At 32.8% G+C, this 21,432-nt stretch overlaps 2 protein-coding genes and 1 long non-coding RNA gene across 3 annotated transcripts; all 3 read right to left on the bottom strand.

Moving 5' to 3' along the window:
- On the bottom strand, positions 31-675 carry LOC110013173. The gene is made up of 2 exons (XR_002288358.1): positions 456-675; positions 31-238 (listed from the first exon to the last, which is right to left on the bottom strand). It is a non-coding gene; the product is annotated as an uncharacterized LOC110013173 (long non-coding RNA).
- LOC105177963 (protein indeterminate-domain 2-like) lies at positions 4,648-7,893 on the bottom strand. The gene is made up of 4 exons (XM_011101278.2): positions 7,146-7,893; positions 6,642-7,038; positions 6,281-6,555; positions 4,648-5,776 (listed from the first exon to the last, which is right to left on the bottom strand). The coding sequence occupies exons 1-4, from the start codon at positions 7,240-7,242 to the stop codon at positions 4,986-4,988; spliced, it is 1,560 nt and encodes a 519-aa protein (XP_011099580.1). The 5' UTR covers positions 7,243-7,893; the 3' UTR covers positions 4,648-4,985.
- Positions 16,082-19,894, bottom strand: LOC105177962. The gene is made up of 4 exons (XM_011101277.2): positions 19,732-19,894; positions 19,542-19,655; positions 19,199-19,271; positions 16,082-16,409 (listed from the first exon to the last, which is right to left on the bottom strand). Exons 2-4 carry the CDS (start codon positions 19,624-19,626, stop codon positions 16,397-16,399), a joined length of 171 nt encoding a protein of 56 aa, XP_011099579.1. The 5' UTR covers positions 19,627-19,655; positions 19,732-19,894; the 3' UTR covers positions 16,082-16,396.

Here is a 21,432-nt window from a genome sequence, read left to right as displayed (position 1 = left end):
TCCAGAGAAAAGGGCTTCTATCAAATGAAGGGGTTGAGATTGTTTTAGTCTTCCAGCCCTTGGGAAGCCAAAACCAAAAGCAACATTGAGGTTCGAAAGCAGCCCAGATGGCATTTTATCCCCACAAACTACACAAACTCAGTGTAAAGTTCTCATTGTGAAAGCTCATATAAAAAAACTGCAAAGATCACAATTTTCTTCTCAGTTCAGTATGTAGCGTCCAGCAGAGCAATCAAACCTGAAACAACAGCCAATTTGGCAGGCATCTAGTTAGTCATACTACTTAAACACAGATAATTTTATTTCCAGCATTTCTACAAACAAGACGAGTGCATAACAATAGGAACCGAAAGAAAGGGAGAACATCAAGTGTGAAAACACTCGAAAAGATCAATAAACGAAACCAATATGCTCATAAAATCTGCAAAAGAGACTTTAGAACAAGAAGAGGGTACCTGAAACGGCTGATTGAGAGGAGCGCTGAGCCTTATGCCCTCCTTATCAGTACGACTTCCAATATAAACTTTCTCCAGAATCAATACTATATAAACCAACCAAAAAAAAAACAATTCTTGATTAAAATGTGAGGAGGTGGGAAAGCTTATAGAAGAGTATTTTTGTTTGGTATTCGGAGATTCCTCACGTTCCTTAGCGTCGAATATGCCGCTCAGGCGCTCAGCACAAACCCAAAAGACAAATATTGTTCCTGTTAGGGAGAGACAAAAGCCCATCTCTTTGTGGGCTTCATCCTTATATGGATTGTCCATTGATGGACATCTTCCTCCGACTTCATTAAGCTTGTCCTCCTCAATTGGGCCAACCAAGCACATCCATTTTTTATATTATTTTCCTTGGACTTGTGTTGGTAGGACTGTAAACAAGTTTGAATTGAGTCGAATATGTTATTGTCTAATTTTTCTTAATTATTATTGAATTTAAAATTTTGAGTTTGAGCGCTTAAAGGAGCTTAAATTAAATCGAGCGGAAGTTGAGCTTGAATAATTTGATGTTTTTTAAATGTATTATATTATTATTTTGGATATCTGAATCGCATTTGAAAATTTATCCAACGAAAAATTAAATTCAAATTTGATTTGTTAAGATAAGAATTAAGTTCAAACGAACTTCTACCAATCAATGTTAGGTCAAATATTGAATAATTTGATTATTTTTCAGCCCTATGTGTGAGCTAAGGATGCGCTTAGAGATTGTTGGACAAACTTATTTAAAGATTTCATAAGCCTTTGTATTTTATATAATATTAAATTTATTTTAAAAATAAATTCGTAAAGCATTTGAATAGAATAAGAAAATAAAATTTATAAAAGGTGGGTAATGATAATTGAGTAATTAATATAATTAAAATTGAAAGAGTTTATTTCAGAATATTACAATCTCATTTTCTAAATAAATTCTCAAATATTCTTTAATATTTCACAAAATCATTTAAAATGGCTTATAAATTCACCAAAAATGTGCATGTGGCAACTCTGGAAATTCGACACTTAGCTACTTAAAGAAAATTATGTATGCACTATGTAAGCTCGTCGAAGTTCCTCTAATTAATTTATTATCGTCAAAACTGAAATCTAACCATACAGAAATTAACATGTGTCAAGGCGTAATCACATGAAAATTAAAAATGTACGAGTTGTGAACGAAAAATTCTCCATGAAAATCTTTAAGCGTGACACTAATCTATCCACTTCCCATGCTAGATTAGCATGATGCAATCTAGGTTGAGCAGAAATATCACTAGTGAACATTGAGCGTCTAACAAGTGAACATGCATTTTCGTGTACAGACCTCTATAAGAATAAAAGATCTTCTATCACACTTTCATATTATACAATGATGTCACACCGATTTGTCAATCACTCATTGGTAAAACACCAAGTTTATAACACAAAAGTGTAATAAAAGATCTATATCGTCCTATAAATACTAATTGCCGACCATTCATTAATCATTGACACCAAATCCAACTTTTCAAACTTCTATCCCAATAAAAATTTTAGTTAAGATTCACTCCATCAAATCTAACGTACATTCCTAACAAACTTTACGTTTTCTGCCGATCAAAGTAAATCTGACACGATTGATCATCGACTCCAAGCAAAGAAGACCTCGACCCGGATCAATATGCGTAAGATTTGTAGCATTGATTATGAATGAAGGGCCTGGTTTTCAACTATATATAGTGAGAGTGAAAGAAGCAAGACAGTGAATCCAAGTGTGTGACTCCTGCCAATGATACTCTGCCCCAGCCCCCCAACACCTTATTCATTCTTGTACCTAACATGGGTGCATTTAATATTTAAAGAAAAAATAAATGAGAATTATGTGCCCCATAGTGTGCAGTGGTGGACAGTGGGTGTCTACTAGTTTTCTTACATAACTGTAAAGCCCTCATAATGGGTGTCCAATTTTGTTATGTCTCCGTTTATTGATAGATTGGAACAAGGGGGGGCCTTACTTATGGTTTTCGGATGATTGGATAACCCTTGGGGACAAATATGTTCTTCTTTTGCCACTTTTGGCTGGGGTTAGTACAGTTATGAGTGGTATTCAGCGAGCCCCTCACTCCTTACTATCATATCACATCTCAATATTTGTTGGCTCAATTGATAAGAACGAATTATTTTTGATCAAGTTGATTGTGGTTTGTGGGTTCGATTTTTTGAAGTTGTGATTGATCAGAAATATGTAAGTACCTTATAAGCACGCTTTCAAATTATGCAATGTTGGGTTTGGGGTTTCAACCTTTGGGCTCAACGTGTTTTATATATATATTATTTATAGTTAATTATAATAGGCTCTATTGAAATTTATTGTAATTACAATTATGCTCTTTTGTTTGAAAAATTATAAATATCTCCCTAAAATAAATAAATATACAACAAATACCTCTAGAATAGGTTATCACGAGAGGGTATTTATTAGACGGCTATTAATTTCAGGAATATTTGTAATTTCTAGAACAACGAAGAAATAATTGTAATTCTGACAAAACTTAGGAGAATCCGTCGTAATTTACCCTATTTATTTATTATGCAATACATAAGTTAATAGTCTTATAAATTAGAAAAATAATATAAAATATTTATGATTTACAATACATACATATAAATCATAAATAATTTATTTACCAATAACATAATTATTAATTATTATGCTCTATTTTAACAGGAAATTTCCCTAAATTCACTTTACAGATCATGGACTACAGCACTTTGAAGAAGTATTTCAAACTCTGGACTTTAAATGTAAAAAAAAAAAAAAAAAAATTATAATGTAATTTCTGTTATTCCTCCTTTACAAGGCATATTCTTCAGGCACATGTTTCTCTCTATTTAATTAATAATTTATTTGAAGAAATTAAAACGACGAACAGTTTCTTGCACTTTTTATTTACAAATCAAGTTGACAATAGTTGTTATATATTCTAATATTCTATTTACAGATCCAATCAATAAAATTTCTGGAAAAAAAAAATAAAAGAATAAAGCATAAAAAAGAAAGGAATAAAAATCGACCAACAATGATCTGATTGAATTGAAATCACTTTTTTTTTTTTGTCGATCTATACTAAAAATAATTTATTTTTTTATCAGTAGTTTAATTGATCCTCATTTAAAAAATATTTAATAGAAATAATAAGTTATTCTTTACCTATTTGATTAAATATACATAATAAAAATTTAAATTACACATGCATCGAGTATACTCCATTTATTAACTAAAAGAAAACTTGTGTCTCGAGAATTACGACTAAAAAATAAAATAAAAAAAAATAAAGATTTGCATAAGATTCTCATTAAAAGGTCAAAAGCCTCGTGCATTCAATTCTCTTGCCAAAAGGCCTTCACTTTGTTTTTTTTTTTTTTAATAAAAATGATAAGTACTAATTACTGGCATTAACTTAATTATGGGTCCAAATGACGTATTTCCTCTAACTGCACCTTATATGTATATTTAATGATTGCCGCCCTCCCTAACACTCCTACTTCTTTACTATATGTTTTTTTTCCCCTTTTTCTTGTCTGATTTGTGTCTCACATTAGTAATTATTACTACAAAACTAATGTATTAAAACTGGAATAGTCGTGTCGGGTCCGTTGCCATTCCTTTAAATTAAAATAATTTAAATTTCAATATTTTTAAAAATGCAAGAGGTTTGCAGCTATACGAGTTATTCATAATTTTCTTTTATAAAAATGATTTAAGATTGTATAGACGTGGTGTGTTTATATATAATAGAATCAAATAATGAAGGAAGGGTGATAATTAAACCGGTCAAATGACTAAAATGCCCCTAAACACTAACAAAATGGTAGAACGTCCCTAACTCTATATCCAATAATGTATTTGATCTCTGTATCCGTTTGATCAAGATTAGAGCAATGGTTGATGTCTTTAGCAATAAATACATAATCTTTAGACGTCAACTCGTCTAGTATATTTCTCTACCATATTTAATGCATAAAACGAAACATTTTTAACTCCGTATTATTCTTACCCAACTTTATGAGGTTTAACTTACAACATGGGACCGGATAAAAATCTCTTACTCCTAATCCATTCCTTAATTCAGACCTAAGGTCGCATAAATCATCTTATATTATTACATAATCAAAGCAATTTATATACAGTAAATTTGGTTCCACTCTCCACATAAATAATCAAGTTGACTGTTTCCAACATTAATGAGTTCTAAGCGTGTATTAATTTATAAAGGGGTAGGAACATATTAAAAGTTTTAATTACTTAATATATTAGAAAAAGGCCAAAAACTGGCCCTGTGACTCTGGCCATTTCCATCAAGAGGCGGCAGGCAACAACATTGAAGAGGTTCAACTGCTCCTCTGCCTCCACCAACTAGTGTGTTTGTGAGCAACAACGTGTGGGCTAACAAATGTTGCTAAAAGACGAGTTCTGTAACGAAAGAACCATATGGACATGTAATGCAATATGGCTATCCCAAGTCACCAGCTTCTACGTATGTCTTTGCTACCAAATTCTTCACCACCACCAAATGGGGGTGGTGCAGCGGAAACGTCAAGGCCGCCGTTGATGGAAGTCATCAGAGCTGATAGGCCGTCAGTCGAGCCACCGCTAGCAGCCATCCCCAACCCAAGCAGGTCAAGGGTAGGGTGCTTAGGACCGAAGACGGATGGAGTTCCCAACATCAATTCCTTCAAGCCCGACCCGCCATCACAGGCCAGTCCCAGACCGAGACCGGCGGCTAATGATAAACCGTCAGGCTCGAGTCGCTGCTGACTCCATTCCTGAGGACCAGTGGAGGATGAGGAAGAAGACACGATACCAAGTCCCCGCAGCAGTGAACCATTTGATGCAGCAGCGCCCATCTGAGCTGCCTTCTGTAGCAATGCTGTGGCAGACATTGCAGGCTGTGGGGCAGGAGCATACTGCCTGCGTTCTTGCCCTGCCGTTCCAAAAATCGATGACCCTTGACTCATTGCAAGACAAAGGGATACGGGTTCTGAAGACGAAGATGGTGGTACGTCTGGTGTACAGGTGGGACGAGCTATGGCTCCAAACAAGTTTGTAAATCCAGTCGTTTGAGAATGAAGACTTCCCGAAGATGTCGATGAAGCGAACAGGCTAGCAAAGACATTACTGCTTGAGCTTCCATTACTGCTAGAGCTGCTGCTGCTGCCGCTGCCACCGCAGCTTGCGGTCAAGTTCGTTACTGATGGTGTTTCCTCTGGAATCTGTGTCGTCGTGGGATTCGGGCTGCTGCTTTCTAGCAACTCTGTGAATATACAATCCGTGAAAGAACCAAGAATTAAAGATTCACTTATTAAGACAACTAAATAAACAAGCAACGCAAAGTTTTAATATTAAAGATGCTTTGTGGGAAATGAAAAGAAGATCAATTAGAGTCCCCTTTCTTGATCCAACTGTGCTCTTCCTTTTAGCTTTTGGATCGTAAAGCTTCTTCCTTTACCATAAAGATCGTCCGAGGGCTGAATGAATCTTAATTTTTAATTCAAAGTGTATCTGATGTTCTTCTTCATGAAACTTCTAGTTCTTTATTAAATATATAGTTCTTGCACATTCAATCTCCCAGATCAGCTAGCCTTGAAACTATTTGCAGATAAAAACAAATGCTGGTAACAGACAAAAAACAACTAGACTCCAAGGTTAGAGACAGAGAAACAACAAACAATTTCCTTTTTTGTTTGTTGCCGAGCCCCCACACATAGTACAAAAACTAAATCTCTAACTGCCAAAATCCAAGTTTTATCCAAAGTACCTGGACTCCGAACAGGCAAAACAGAGGACAACACAGCAGTTGAAGGAGGAACTGGAGGTGCTGGAGCCTGTGAAGGCGGTGCTGGTGGTGGTGCAGGAGAGGCCCGCGACGGCGGTGCAGGAGAGGCCTGCGGTGGTGGCGATTGTGGTGGTGATGCAGCAGCTTCAACATTTTTATCCTCATCAGGACTTGTAGGTGCAACAAGAGTCTGGGTTTTTGCACTTTCCTCTGCTAATGCATCACAAAAAGCCCTGTGTGTAATGAAACTATCCCTCCTGCACATCAATTACATCAGAAATTAACCCCACTAAGCAACAAAAAATCCAATCAAGAAACAGAAAATGGTCAAAAGTGCTGGAACCTCGAAAACAGAGTTCCACAATCACATTTGTACTCTCTGGTTCCACAAATCTTCGAATGCGCCTTCCAGTCTGATTGAACTGCATACTTCTTGGAACATTTATCGCATTTCCACTTCTTCTCCCCGTGTTTTCTGCAGAAATGCTTCTTGATCCCCGTCAAATCGCCCAAGGCCCGCGATGGGTCGTGGTGAACGCAGCTCGGTTCTGGGCAAACATAAACCCTTTTCTTGACATCTTTACTTGACTTCTGTCTAAGCTTCCAGGGTAAATTATGACCTCTCCGATGAAGCTGCAAATTCTGGTCCCTCTGAAAACCCTTATTGCAGATTTCACACACAAATCTGTTCGTTGCCAACAAAGTCTTCGGTGATAAAGCAATCACCTCAGCATCAGGATCTGACACAATATATATACCAAATAAATAAATCCCATCATAAAACACTTCATCTCTTTGAGCTATTTGATCAAACACTACGCGCAACTATCAATATTTTCCTTTTTACCTGGCATTCCGGGCAGATTTCTCTTCTTCTTGGCAGCTTTTGGAGGGGCTACTTGATTACCCGAAGAGGAATCACCGGAAACTGTGGAATCATTCATGGTGGAAGATTATCCAAAATCAGCAGATATGGAACGGCGAGATCTTTGTTTTTTGGGTTTGCTACAAAGAAAAAAATCTTAGGTGGGCATTTATATTGAAGAAAATTCAGCTCTCTAGAATTTTCTTTTAGCTTATCAAGCTCGGGTATCTATTTGTCAGTCTTTCATACTTAGCACCCAACAACCAGTTTCTTACCAGTACCCAAATCTAGAACAACAATAAAGCTAAAACAACCAGCCAAAAACCAAAGAAATTTCGATCGCCGGTGAGACAAGAGGACAAAATAAGTGAAATTCCTAAGTGTACTGAACAGGGTCGCCGGTGGAAATGGAGAGAGCAACAACTTCTGGGGTTTGACTAAAATTTCTAAGGTTACCATTACATGGGGGCTGAAATCTAGCTACACGGAGATGGATGCTCAGGTGTTGCATTAGATGTAGAAATCTACGAAGATAATTTAAATGGGTTCTCCGGAAAACAACTCCGGGTCGTCCCGCCGGCTAGAAGAATGACTCTTGCCGTCCACGGAGTCGGCGGCTTAAAAAACTAGAGAGAGAGAGAGTGTGTGTATGTATGTATGTGTGTGTGTGTGTGTGCGTTTATGAGGGAGAGAGAAACAGAGATCGACAACTGTGTGTGTGTGTGTGCGCGAAAGTGATCGACAACTGTGTGTGTGTGTGTGCGCGAAAGTCTTCAGTGTTTGCCTTTTGAGTCTTCACACTTAACTTCAAACTTTTGACAACTGAAAAGAAAAAAAATAAAATAAAGTAATGAAATTATTACTTCGTGAAAATTAGATGTCTTGTGCAACAATTTTAAGGCAAGAACTGCTAAATTTAGGACAGTAGATAAGTCCACCCCAATTTCACAACCTAATTAATGAGTGTGATAATAAATTACATTCTTAATTTTTTTTGCTCACATGAACACATACAATTCAGGGTTTTTTTTCCCACATTAATGTAATTAAAATTGATGTTGCACAATTATTATTGTGCTAAGTGAAGAATCTTCTGTCTCATTTTAGTGTTACGTGTCACGTTATCATACATATGCTATGAAGTCCAAATCCTGAATTACAGTTAATTTAATTATATTAATTAATTTTCATAAAAAACAGATTTCAATCACATATTATTGTGTCACTAATGAAGTATCGAAGTATATTAAAAGATTCCCACCAATGAATTTGGCACACGTCACACTCAATTTTCAAAAATGAACATGTATACATATATAATTTGTCATTTGAACTTTTTCTTTAAAAAAAAAAAAAAGTATTTTGCAATTGTTTTTTAAAATTTTAGTGCATATATTTTAAAGATCTATGTATAACTATACAAAATAAAAATTTATTTTGCATTTAACGTAAATAAATCAAATATATTCATTTTCAAATACTCCTAAAAGAAAACCCTTCAAACTATTTCCACTAAAGGAATACAACAAATGAATCCAAACAAGGCCGTAAGTTCTTGACAACAAGACATTGCCCACCTTATATCTGCATGTTATGCTAACCATGGTTAAATTCTTGACCAAGTTGGAGTTTGAGGGTGACAACACATGTTGTTGTAGATAGACTCATAGACCACATAGTTTTAGAAAAAAAATATTAAATAAATTTCCAACACTTATTTTGAATTTTAACATTTTTCTTATCATGAGAAATTTTAAGCGTAATAAATTTACTCTTTAAAAATAATTACAGTTCAAACTGAATATGTTGTTAAAGTCAAATGACCGCACCCAGAAAAGGTCACTACACTGATCATCCTTCTACGGTCGGGATTGGATTTTTTATGTTAAATTCTGTCGAATCTTTTATTTCATTTGGTATATATGCTCCGCGTATATAAAAAAAGACAAGAATAGAAGATGCAGGACGTTTGAATAAAAAGTCGCGACACCGATCGTCCTTCCACCATTGAGATTGAGTTTTCTATTTCAAATTCTATCGAATCTTCTATTTCATTTCCTATATTCAGAACTACGGATACAAAAGCTATTCGGCCACTTTTATTTATAAAAAAAATAAATAAAATAGAAGATGCAATATGTTTAAATTAAAAAAAAAAATCAAGAAATGAGGAGTGTTTGGGAAACAAGTTGAAAGGGAAGAGAGCTGTCAAGCATGTGTTTATTAAGGCATCCATAAAGTCAAACAACCATAATTAATTCCTTAATTATGTCTTTGTCCCACTCCTAATCCTCATCTTAATCCCTTTTTATGGAGTTTGATCACTACTTGTGGGAAACATATATGTTTTACTTGCTTTTTCTCTCTTCTTCTCCTCCAATCCACTGCCCTCAGCCTCAACATGTGATTAGGTGGTCTAGCATGATTTTGGAAAGTGACTTTCTTTTTCTTGTATTAAGCAATAATCACATAATTATGCCTTCAAATATAATTATAAAAATAAAATACAAGGGCAAAAGATCTTCTACTCATGGAATAAATAATTATTGTTGTATTATCCAACTAGTCCGTTGGAATACGTTAAGAGTTTGGTCGAGTCGAGGTCTTCTGAGATGATAAATATTTAAAATGTGAGGAAATTTTAATTGGACTTTATTAAAAGTCTAATAACGCAGTTCAGTAATATTAGTGGAGTATGACTAAAAGTTAGAATTATTGCTCGATGATGTAATCTGCATTTTTAAAAAAATCTTTAAATTGCTCAAGCTGTTCAAACTTCGAACCAAATTCTGAGTCGAATCATTTATTATAATTTCTTGATGTAATTTTAAATTTAAAGTAAAATCTCATCACGCATATTGATTAGTTTAGTACTAAAAATAATTGCAAAAGATCCAACTGCTAAATATATATTATGAAATAATTGATTTAATTAATTATTTACTTAAAAGATTTCAATATTCAATTTATATAAGTCCAAAATACATAAGTCTCAATTTGCACATTGCAAAGGCAATTTTTATAAAGTTTAGATTTGGGCTTTTGTTTTAAGAAAACGCTAATGATTTTCTATTTTTCAAAGCAAAAAAAGAAAAATAAACTATATTTTCATTTTAAGATTTTTACCTATCTAATTTTATATATTTGACTCTAACTATTATGATAATTTATCACTTTTTTGTCAATTAAAGAGTTTTAACTATATATATTCTTACGTTTCTTAATTTAAACATCTTATTTTTTGTTATAAGTGTTAAAATCGCACCGACAACCACCCTTTTGATTAACAAATTATTTTGTAAAATCGTTAATGACAATTCGATTCGAAAATAATTTAGAAAAAATTAAAATTACGCCATGATTATCCATAATTTTTCCATCTCAACAGAGTACCTTATGAAGCATTGTCTGTTTTAATCTGAACCTCACGAGTTTGTTCTTAAAATTATGTTACGCTGGCTCAGAACAAGAGACCTTTTAGACTAGCATATATTAGTCAAATTTCTTATCTCTATTTGATGTGAGATGATAATGCACACTCTCATTTGGATACGAGAAACTCGTGTTTTTTTTTTCTCAGTTAATATTGAATAAAATAAAAATAAAAGAGGATGTGAATTGTATCTAACACTGTGAAAAAACGGAAAAATTGCTGAATAAAGGAATCCACGCCTAATTTTGATTTTTGTGGAGGGTTTCCAGACCTGCAAAATTTGACAAAATTCCAGAAATGGGGTTTTAGTGTGAAACACGTTTTTTGTATATTTCCATGTTGGAGATAGACTCTTAGATCTATAATTTCAAAAGTGGGGACGAAATATGAAATTTTTTTAAGATAAGGTTTTAATTGAACACACAAGGGTATTCTTGTCATTAATGCACATCTTCACATGCACTTGATTGAATACATAATTAAATAATATTTTTTAGAAAAATTAAATAAACAAGAAATTATTATAGAAATAGACGTATATCTACATTTATAAGACTTAAATTCACAAACATTTTGGTTACGAATTGGCATGAGCCATATTGTCAATAAAAATATTGCTTAATTGGTAAAATTGATGCTTCACAATAAAAAAGTTGTGGGTTTGCGTCCCACAAATGTAAGTTTATTATGTCTACTCCTAGAATAATTTTCTTTTTCTTCGTCTCGTTTGAATTTTCTAATTGATTAGAATCAGTTTTGAGTTGGGTAAATTACAATAGGCTCCCCTGCTCCATTCGTTTGAAAATTACAAATAGCCCCCTTTGGGATTAACGATCGTCTAACAAGTACCCTATACACTGGGCTATCACGATTGCGTATTTGTTAGACAACCGTTCATTTTAGGAGATAGTTGTAATTTTTCAAATAGAGAAGGAATATTTGTAATTATGTCAAATCACATGGGAGTCTATTGTAATTTATCTTTTTAAACTTGAATGAATTAAATGATACAGTAGTTGAAGAAAAAAACAAAAAAATTTGTGGTTATTTTATGATAAATCGTTGAATTAAGAAGGGATAATTACATTCCCCTCCCCTGAGATATGGTGTAATTATACGTAGACTCCCTATGGTTTGAAAAATTATATCTAGCACCCCTAAGTTTTGCTTTCGTCTAACAAATAAATCCCTCCGTCGATTAATATTCACTGAATTTACTATATTAACAAAAAAAATTTAAATAAAAATTAATATTTACCTTCTATTGACTTATTGCAGGTCAAATATTTTTTTTCGAACTAAACTATCCTTATAAGGATGGAGATATACCTCCTCGTGTAGATTAACGCGTGAAGATGTATGAGGGTAATTTGATCTTAAAAAGATTTATTTGACATACAATAAGTCAGTAATAAGTCAATTGGGGTAAATATAAATTTTCTTTTTGATATTAGCAAATTCAATAAATCTTGACTTTACGGAGAGACGTATTTGTTAGATAGAAGCAAACCTCATGTGTACTAGATGTAATTTTTCAAATTACAGAAAATTTATGGATAATTATACCAAATTTTAAAGGAGGAGAATGTAATTATTACAATTAAAAAAGAAATAAATTTTTGGTAAAGAGGCAAAAAGTGTTGTGTTGCGGTTTGTTTGTCTGCTTCTTTTGTTGTTTCTTTGTTGTCTCAGAATGTCCAAATCCTACGTACAAATTGACTTCCCATACAAATAAACAAAAGCTTAAAGCTTTAAGCTTTGGTCATTCAAAAAGTTGATTGTTGTTGTACACAACAATATCTCTGGGGTTTTCTTCACTGGACCACCTCTTTAATTTCTCATGCTCCTCCTCTTCACCTTCCTAAACCTTAACTCCTCAGCTCACTGCAACAACTTAATAAAAAGTGATCAGTAGCTTCTCACTTAATTTCAGCTGGTAGGGTGTGTCTGGAGCACTGGGTATAGTTATAAATAAAATGAAGTTGTTATTAGAGGTCATGGGCTTCATTTTAAATAATAAAGACCAAAATTGCCCTTTACAATGCTGAAAATTACGAAACAAGATAAGAGTCTGCATCCTTTTGTTCGAGTAACAGTTGGTCCGACTTCGACTACTCGACGCAACAATCATTGATCTTGAATTCATCTAAGGGCTGGCTATAAGCGGATTCCAACACCCTTTTACACATAGACTCGTATAAATATTGGGGCTTTCATAAGACATGTATGAATTTGTAACTATGAATTTACGAGGGCTAGCTCTAAAACACCAATATAGTTTAAAGGAACTAACTTAAAGTTTAAGAATTTTAGTTGGGGACTATTTCAATAAGCCTAATAATGTATGTCCCAGATTAATCCATAGTCCAGATCGAGGATAAGAAATAGACCCCACCCACTACAAAAAAAATTATGATAATAGTGACAATTTTAAAGTTATCACTAAAATATATATTAAATATCAACGATTTTTATCTTGTCACTATATAATTGTTCGTGACAAAAATTGTGTATAAGTTATCACTATACACATCTATATAGACAACTATTATTTTATTAATATCAGCAAATTCAGTTAATTTTGACTAATGGGGGGACTTATTTGTTAGATGGAAGTAAACATAAGAAGAGCTAGATATAATTTTTCAAACTACAAAGAATCAACATGTAATTACACCAAATTCCAGAGGAAGAAAGTGTAATTATCCCTAATTATATTTAGTGACAACGTTTTCTAAAATTTCTCACTCCTTCATGTACTTTTTCAACTTAACACTCTTTTTTGTGCTTATTTTTTAAAAAAATTAAATTAATTAATATTATATATAGTGGAAAAAACGGAAATTATTCATATAATCAACAATAATTTTGATTAGACCATATTATAGATTAATTTTGATTTATCGTTTATGGTAATAATAATTGTCTGTATAGATTTTCCTCCTCCATTCATGAGCATGTGGACATCAAGATTTTACATTAGCCCGAAAAGTACATTAAGAATGAACAAAGATCATAATTAGGGTTCAAAAAAATTTAATTTGGGTCGAATTTGATTGCACCTGTCGTCTGATTAATTATATGATAAGTATAATCCACTTATTTATATAATTTATTTGAATGTGGTAGAATCCGATTTAAACTAAAATTTCTAAGAGGACTTTTACAAGCTAGTGAGCCCACGTATAAGATAACACCCATCATGACTTTTCAAAATTTTTAAAATTAAATGACTAATCAAAATTTAAATTGATGGACAAGATCTGATAAAATCAAGGGATTGTAAAAACCAAATTACTTCACCTGTTTAATTGTCCTTATTGGGATTCTGATATTCAGGGAGTGATAGTAAAAAGATTTACTTTTAAAAAAGTGACTTTTATATAGAAAAATGAAATTCGTAGCAGACTCAAGAGTGGATAGTATTTGTAAAAAAAATAAAAATTTATAACAATTAATTTGGATAGTATTTGAAGAAAAAAAATTCTCAGACAAAACTCCATGATCAACTTCATATGTGAAAATCAAAAACAATAAATTTGAATTAAGATTACAATAATAGAGTAAAATATATTCACATAGGTAATTAGAAAAGCAAATTAGTTGACTGCATGTGATCTACTATAAACAATCTTGTTCGATGTAATGTTAAATATTATGAATATAATTTATTCTCTAGCCATCTTTATCGTGTTATCATTGGGTTGCGCATTTGGTGGCGACTATGAAACAAACTTTTGAAGGTTTGATTTGAAACATTCCAAGTAGAGAAGTCTCAAGATTGAACATTGAAGTGCTCTGTAAAGACTTGTACTCAAAGATGCATTCATATGATGAGTGTGGTATTTCATCGACGACAGATGTAAGACATCTATGCACTTTAGTGGGTGCTTGATAAGTGGATTGTTAAATTCACGAACTGACTAGTAGGAGTTGTCATATGAAAGCCCGTGAAGCATGAATGATAGAAGTGCTTAGATGAGACAGTAAGGAAAGTCCTCTAACCTGAGTAGCCACAGTAGCCTTAAGTATTAGACAATTCTTGTTCATAGTGTCGGCAAAAGCCTGCACTAATATATAGCTAAATAATTTTGGAATTTAGCTCTTTTTAATGCTTTATTTATCACTTTAGTTATTTATTTATATCTCCTATTTGAAAAATATTTTTTAAAAAAATTAAAAAATATTTTGAAAAGCTGGCGCAAACACATTCCATATGATTTGATATCAATCTGGAACACATAGAAATGAGTGGAAAAGAGTCCTGAAAGGGCTTCTTGTTCAACATCTTGACTGCACATAGAAGATGCGTATCAGCCACAATCATCATCATCATTAAGGGAGTATGCAATGCATTAATATTAATGTATATTATATACAGAGCATTAATATATATATATTATAGTCCCAATGCAATAATAATAAAATAATGTTGGTGTGTCTCGCTTTTGGGCACGTACCTACTTCAGATTGCACGTGACCCGCTCTCACTCTCTTACAACCTAAAATCACAATACCCCATTGCCATATCCCTTCTTTTAGAGGAAATCTAAAACCCATCAACGTACATTACAATAATTTATACCACTTAGCAGCCCCCAACCTCATCTTCATTCACTTCCAAACCAATTTCTACCATTTCTACTCTTGTTTTCTGCTTTTCAAACTCTCTATAATTTGAGTCCACGGTATTTTCAATCGGGAATTCCACTTCCATTCGAGTTTAAATTTTTGGGGCAAATACACTCCCCTACTTTAATGTCAGTAAATTTAGTAAATTTTAATTAATAAAGAGACTTGTTCATTTGACGAAAGTAAATTTCAGGAATGCTAAATGTAATTTCCCAAACCATAGGAGTCTACATGTAATTAGACCAAATTTTAGAGGAGGGGAGTGTAATTATCCTTAAATTTTTAGTGGTAGGCTAAGGTTCGGCCAATTTCGGAAGAGACAATGAACATGGGATTCAGTTTTTTATTTTAAATTAAAATATTATGTATATATTAATTTATAATTTATTGTTTAGCTTAAAACTAAAAAAATTCAATCCGGACAGTCAACATCATAACATGGCATCAGATGTGAATTGATGAGATATTTAAATTGAATGACGATAACAACTCTTGTCAACGCAATCAAACTAAAGTCTCCTTACTCATTCACGAGCTATAGTACATATAGAATTAAACCCATAACCTCGTAATGAAAAGTCCTAAGTCGGACCATTTGAAATTCCACCTTCGGTAGTTGAATATTAGTATACTTAGAATGCCATAAATTCCACAAAGCTTTCGAAATATAGACTTACAAATGCAATTCCACTCAACATGAAAAAATTCCAACCAGACAATAATTTGAAACAGCTTTGGTGGAAAGTCTAGCAAGTTGAATCATGGAGGAAAATTGAACATATGTTCCCCAATTAACAAACCAATTGAAATATATGAAGAATTAACAAAATTCATAATAATTTCCACAAGAAAATTATAATATCATCTGAATGATTCAAAATTTTCATCTATTGAAGCCAAAGCAATGCATTCATCATATCCAAATCACACTATGCATATTGAACTAGTTCAAGAACATAAGAGCTCTGCAGTCGAACAAAGAATAGAGAAAGGCACGTAGCATTTGTACTGAAGAGATTGCTGTAGAATGTCACAAAGCTTCTATGAACTTACATATTAACTAGAAAAGGCATTGCCCCGGAGAAAAAAGGAGAAGAAATGATATAACCAAGCTCACACGTAGTGTTCAGGCTATGGCCAGGTTTCGAGGGTCCAGCACTATGACGTCTCACTCTAACAGCCTGTAAGGCATCAAAGGAAAGAATCAGAAAAGTACATATTCTAGTTAAGATATAATGCTGAAACCTGAACTTTCAAGTGCAACAGAGGAATTCATCAAGAACAGTGCCCTGAATCATTTCATACGATTAGCATGTGCACGTTCTCAACGATAAAAAGGATGTGATTAGTGCTTGCTTAAATTGATGTGAAAGGGATTTAATCATAAGACAGGCGTGAAATCTACAATAACTACTAAGAGCATGGATAGTTGTGGGCAAAACTGTCAGGCAAAAGGAATAAAGAAACATGCTTGATGGAGAAAACATAGGATAAAATGGAAAAAGGGGGAAAGAATGAAAAAGTAGTGGCATATAGGAGTAGTATCCCAGAGTAGCTTCTTTTCATATCAAACTATTCTTGAGCATATTAAAGTTCTGAAAACAAGAAGTATTTCTAATTATACGAGCTACCAACAAATTATAGTTAATATGAAATACAAATTGAAGCCTGTGACAATCATCACTTTGGAGATTTCATAAAGTGACTAAAGTTACCATTTGCAACACCATGCAATATTCCAACAAAATTATATAGAAGTAAGTATCTACACATTCATCTATTATCTTTTTCAAAAGTGTCATCGTTAAGAAAAATGACAAAACCATGAAATCCATATCAACTGAGTTAAAATGCCAATTTATACCAGCACTAACATCTACTAACACCTCACAGTAAATACTAGTGTTTTGCCTTCTCGAGAGGTTTTGCTGATATTTAGCAAGAATAATATCTGTGGGGGAAGACTGTACAAAATCCATTGAACATCTCTCTCATTCAAGCAAGATGACATAATAACTTGCAGTTACATCAGGGGTGATCATCGTACTATGTACACTATGTATACAGATTGGTGCTCATAGCTAAATCAAGATCCAAAGGTAACTGGAATCTGATTGACATGAAAATGCTGCAAACTGTTGTTAGAAAAATGATGAAACCGTAATTGCATGATAAAGGTACTGCTTCTACCAAAAAACAAAAAAGATAAAGGTACTACTGGTTTCAAATGATGGCCATTAGCCAACCAAGCCCCAAGGAAAATATCAACTTGCTTAGTGATAGATCACAGAGAAACCAAATTCTCTGAATTTCCAGAGTCCATGATGAAGCACTAATTACACTCTTTGCGACTCAAATAGCATCGACTTTTTATGTAAAAGGCATCATATAGAAACAGGGATATCCACACTGTACTTCCTTGTTTTTGTTTCTTGCACAAATTAAGCCTCAAATGTATATTATGTTAAAGGCATGTGACATTTTCATTGCATCTTCATAGTGCCCAAAATACTTCTACATTAACTATCAAAGCGAAAATGGTGAAAACCCTTGTTGTCTTCCAAAACCTGGGATAATATTCCTATCCTATCAACTTAAGTCTATGAATCAAAATTTTATGGGGGACCAGAACATAAATATGCATACAATGGGGAGCTCATAGGAAAACTCAATTGAGCAGCCAACAATGTACCGGGTACAAATCTGAGAATACATCTCACGTATATGCTCATTTACCTCCACTAATATTATGAGCAGCACCATAACAACACTGGAAGTTCATATTGATGATTGATTAGATAATCTCCCGGTCCAGAAGATTAGGGAAGTTATCCTTTACTCAGTAAATCACCAAATTTTGGAAAGGATTTGACTAGAACTGAAGACATGACATTAACAGGAATGGTTAATTTTATTGGTCGAAATTTTTAGAACTAACAAACTGCATTCCTTGTGTTGATGCAGCTCATGACCTATGTTTTTAATGCTTTTTAATATCCAAACCTAAGAAGAAATCACAATTTCAGAACTTGCAGCTCCATAAGCAACTCATGGACTTCATGGCGAAAAATGAACAAAAAGCCAAATGATCTATGATGTTGGAGAACTTCCAGCTATAGGATAATAGAAAACTGTGTTAAACAAGAAAAAGTTGCCAATTTCAATTCAAACAAAGACTACAATGAAAGTCCAGATCAGCGTCCTAGCAGATGGAAAGGCATTTTGGTTTATGCAGATGAAAAAATGTAGAAGCAAAAGCAATTTATCCATTGTGGCTTCTCCAGATATGTGATTTTAGGCCCATTTCTAACGGTTCTTGGGTCGTTTATCAGAAAATATGACTCAAAATAAATCAGGAATGAAAAGGAACATTTGTTTAGTTGAAACTGAGGTATGACCAGTTATATTTTCAACTGTTACTTATATTTCGTAATTATATGAAAGCCACCATCTTCTACCACACGTAACCAAAGCAATTGATGATGCACAGTCTTGTATTCTTCTAGGTATCTTTTAACTGTTTTTCAAAACAAAGCAACAACTAATAAGACAAAAGCTAAAGAATCTAATGCCCGTCCCTCTTATACAGGTCTCTTATTGCAAAACCTATTTTCTTGTCATGAATTTTGCGAAGATAGCTCAATGTGAATGAAGCGACCTGAGTCGTAAGCCGAGGTTGCATTTGGATGAGAAAGCAACAGTTTCTAAGGAAAGATAAGCCGATCACAAACAAATCCAGGAAAAAGGACAAATTCCATGGTTCGATCAACTCTCAATTCTCACTATCAAGCTGACTGATTCTTGAAAATCCTTATGCTTTCATCAGGTAATGCAAATTACAGAATATCATGTTATAGACAACATTGCATAACTGCAAAATATCCCACTAAATTCGATCTCTCAACAAAATATATACATATAATATATATATATATAGAGAGAGAGAGAGAAGAGAAAAGAAACTCCGTACCTTCTGCTGAACTCCGACGCATACCGGAACCCATTGTAACAAACAAACCACATCAACACAACCACCAAAGTATCTATTCACGTTAAGTTTCCCAAACCCACAAAGACCACTCGGACCTGAGAATTGGAATCACAAATTATTCCATTCAAACTGAGTCAACTTTCCGCAAATCCCAGTTCTAAGGACCCAATTTCCTCTTGCCAAACTAGGTCTGGACATACAAACAATTCTTTTAACAGATCCAACAACCCAGATAGCATAATCGTGTGACCATCTAATCAATTACTTAAACCAGTAACAGAATCAAAATGGAAAACATAATAAAAAAAAAATAGAAGGATACTGAAGAGGAATCTTTCCCACCAATCAAGCATGTAGAGCCCAAACGTAACGTTGTAGAGGTAGATTTTGCGCTGAACCCAATTCATCTTTCTCTCCACCTTCTGATCTGCTCGGTCTGCATAAACTAATCAATTCAGAAACCACATTGATCCGACAGAACAAAAGAATTGATGTAAATTGATCTAAATTACCTGGAGAAACGTCGCCGGATGCCAGGAGTGGACAAAGGAATTCCAAAATCAAGTCCCCAGCTGCTTCAGCCGCCTGCTCTATAGACTCAAAATTTATCGATTGGCCAGCTCGCGGGCTTAGCAGCTTTGACTGCTCCCCTTCTTCGGAGTTTAATATTCTTCGGTATAGGAAATGACAAGGAAAGTGGAACATTTAAGATTTTTTTTTTTTTTTAAATTTCATAAACCTTATATATATTTTTAAAAAATGTCGTCATGTCAATATTATGTCAAAATCATGACAATATTATATTTGTGTTTTAAGATGTACATGATAATTATACCTTGATCTATAGTTTATTTATACAAATTATTTATGTTTATTTATATCCACTAAAATATTAATTTTAGTTTCAAAAATTACTAGTATTTATCGAAAAATTACACATCACTTCTAGAAACGTCAACATCATAGCACAAACTACTCATATATTTTTTTTTTATAATCATGAGTAATTTTTATTATTATATAAAAGATATGGATACTCTATGTAAATAAACCATTAATCAGAGTGTAAATATAATTATTCCTAGCTTCAAAATGTCAGCCTGTTATAGGCCCTATAACAACTTAGCTAAGAGTTTGTTTTGTAAGGGTGAAATTATAAGAGAAGTGAAATAAAAATTGGTATATAAGAATATGTTTGGTGTTTGATTAAGATAATAAATGGAGGAGAATTAAATCGGTTATATATGAAATGTTCAATTTTGTTTTTATTTAAAATTGGGTCGAAAAGTGAATGTATAAGGTAAAAAGGACAAAAAAATATTTTTTTTATTTTTATTTACTATTACACATATAAATATTTTTTTGCCAATTCTTTTTTCATTTCTGTTGATAATCCGACACATATTATTTGAAAAAAAAATAACTAAATCACCAAAAAAAGGTGCTGATGTTTGGATTTAATTTTTGTATTTGATGGCATTAATAGTAATTTTTAGTTTATTTAAATTGAGTGATTTAGAATAAATGAATAATACTCATTTTGATGAATATTTTTATTAATAAAATATATTCTTGTTATTGTTTGATGAATATTATTAATAAGATTTAAATGTTTTATATACTAAAAATTATTTTAGTATAATATTAACTTCTTTATTTTCTAATACAAAATAAAAAGAAAGGGTTAATCATTAAAATTAGGATAAATTACAACAACCTCCCCCTAAGGTTTGACATAATTAAGAATGTCCTTTCATTGTTTGAAAAATTATAAATACTTCTCTGATATTTGATAAAATTATGTAATCATTGAATGGGGGTAAGAAATTGTCAACTTTACCGTTACTGTAACTTTTTTAAAAAATAAAAACTTAAAAAAAATTGAACGGGATGGATGAAAAAAATTTAAAAATTAAAAAAAAATATCCACTTAATTCATTAAAAAATAACTAAAATTTTAATTTTTAATCCACAAGCATTTTGATCAGTTCACCGTAAAAAATGGATGAAAACTTAACGAATGGGGCTAATTGTTAGACAGTCGTTAAAATTAGAGGGATATTGGTAAATTTTCAAATAACGAGTGTGTATTCATGATTATGCCGAACCTCAGGGGAAGTCGTTGTAATTTACCCTTAAAATTATAAAAAATAGTTTTTTGTGCTCAATCTATTTTCTTTTTACCAAAAAATGAAAAATATTTAAAATTTATT

This window comes from Sesamum indicum, linkage group LG15 (assembly GCF_000512975.1).
Source record: "Sesamum indicum cultivar Zhongzhi No. 13 linkage group LG15, S_indicum_v1.0, whole genome shotgun sequence".
NCBI classification, from domain to species: Eukaryota; Viridiplantae; Streptophyta; class Magnoliopsida; order Lamiales; family Pedaliaceae; genus Sesamum; species Sesamum indicum.
This window is presented reverse-complemented; position numbering and strand designations above follow the sequence as displayed.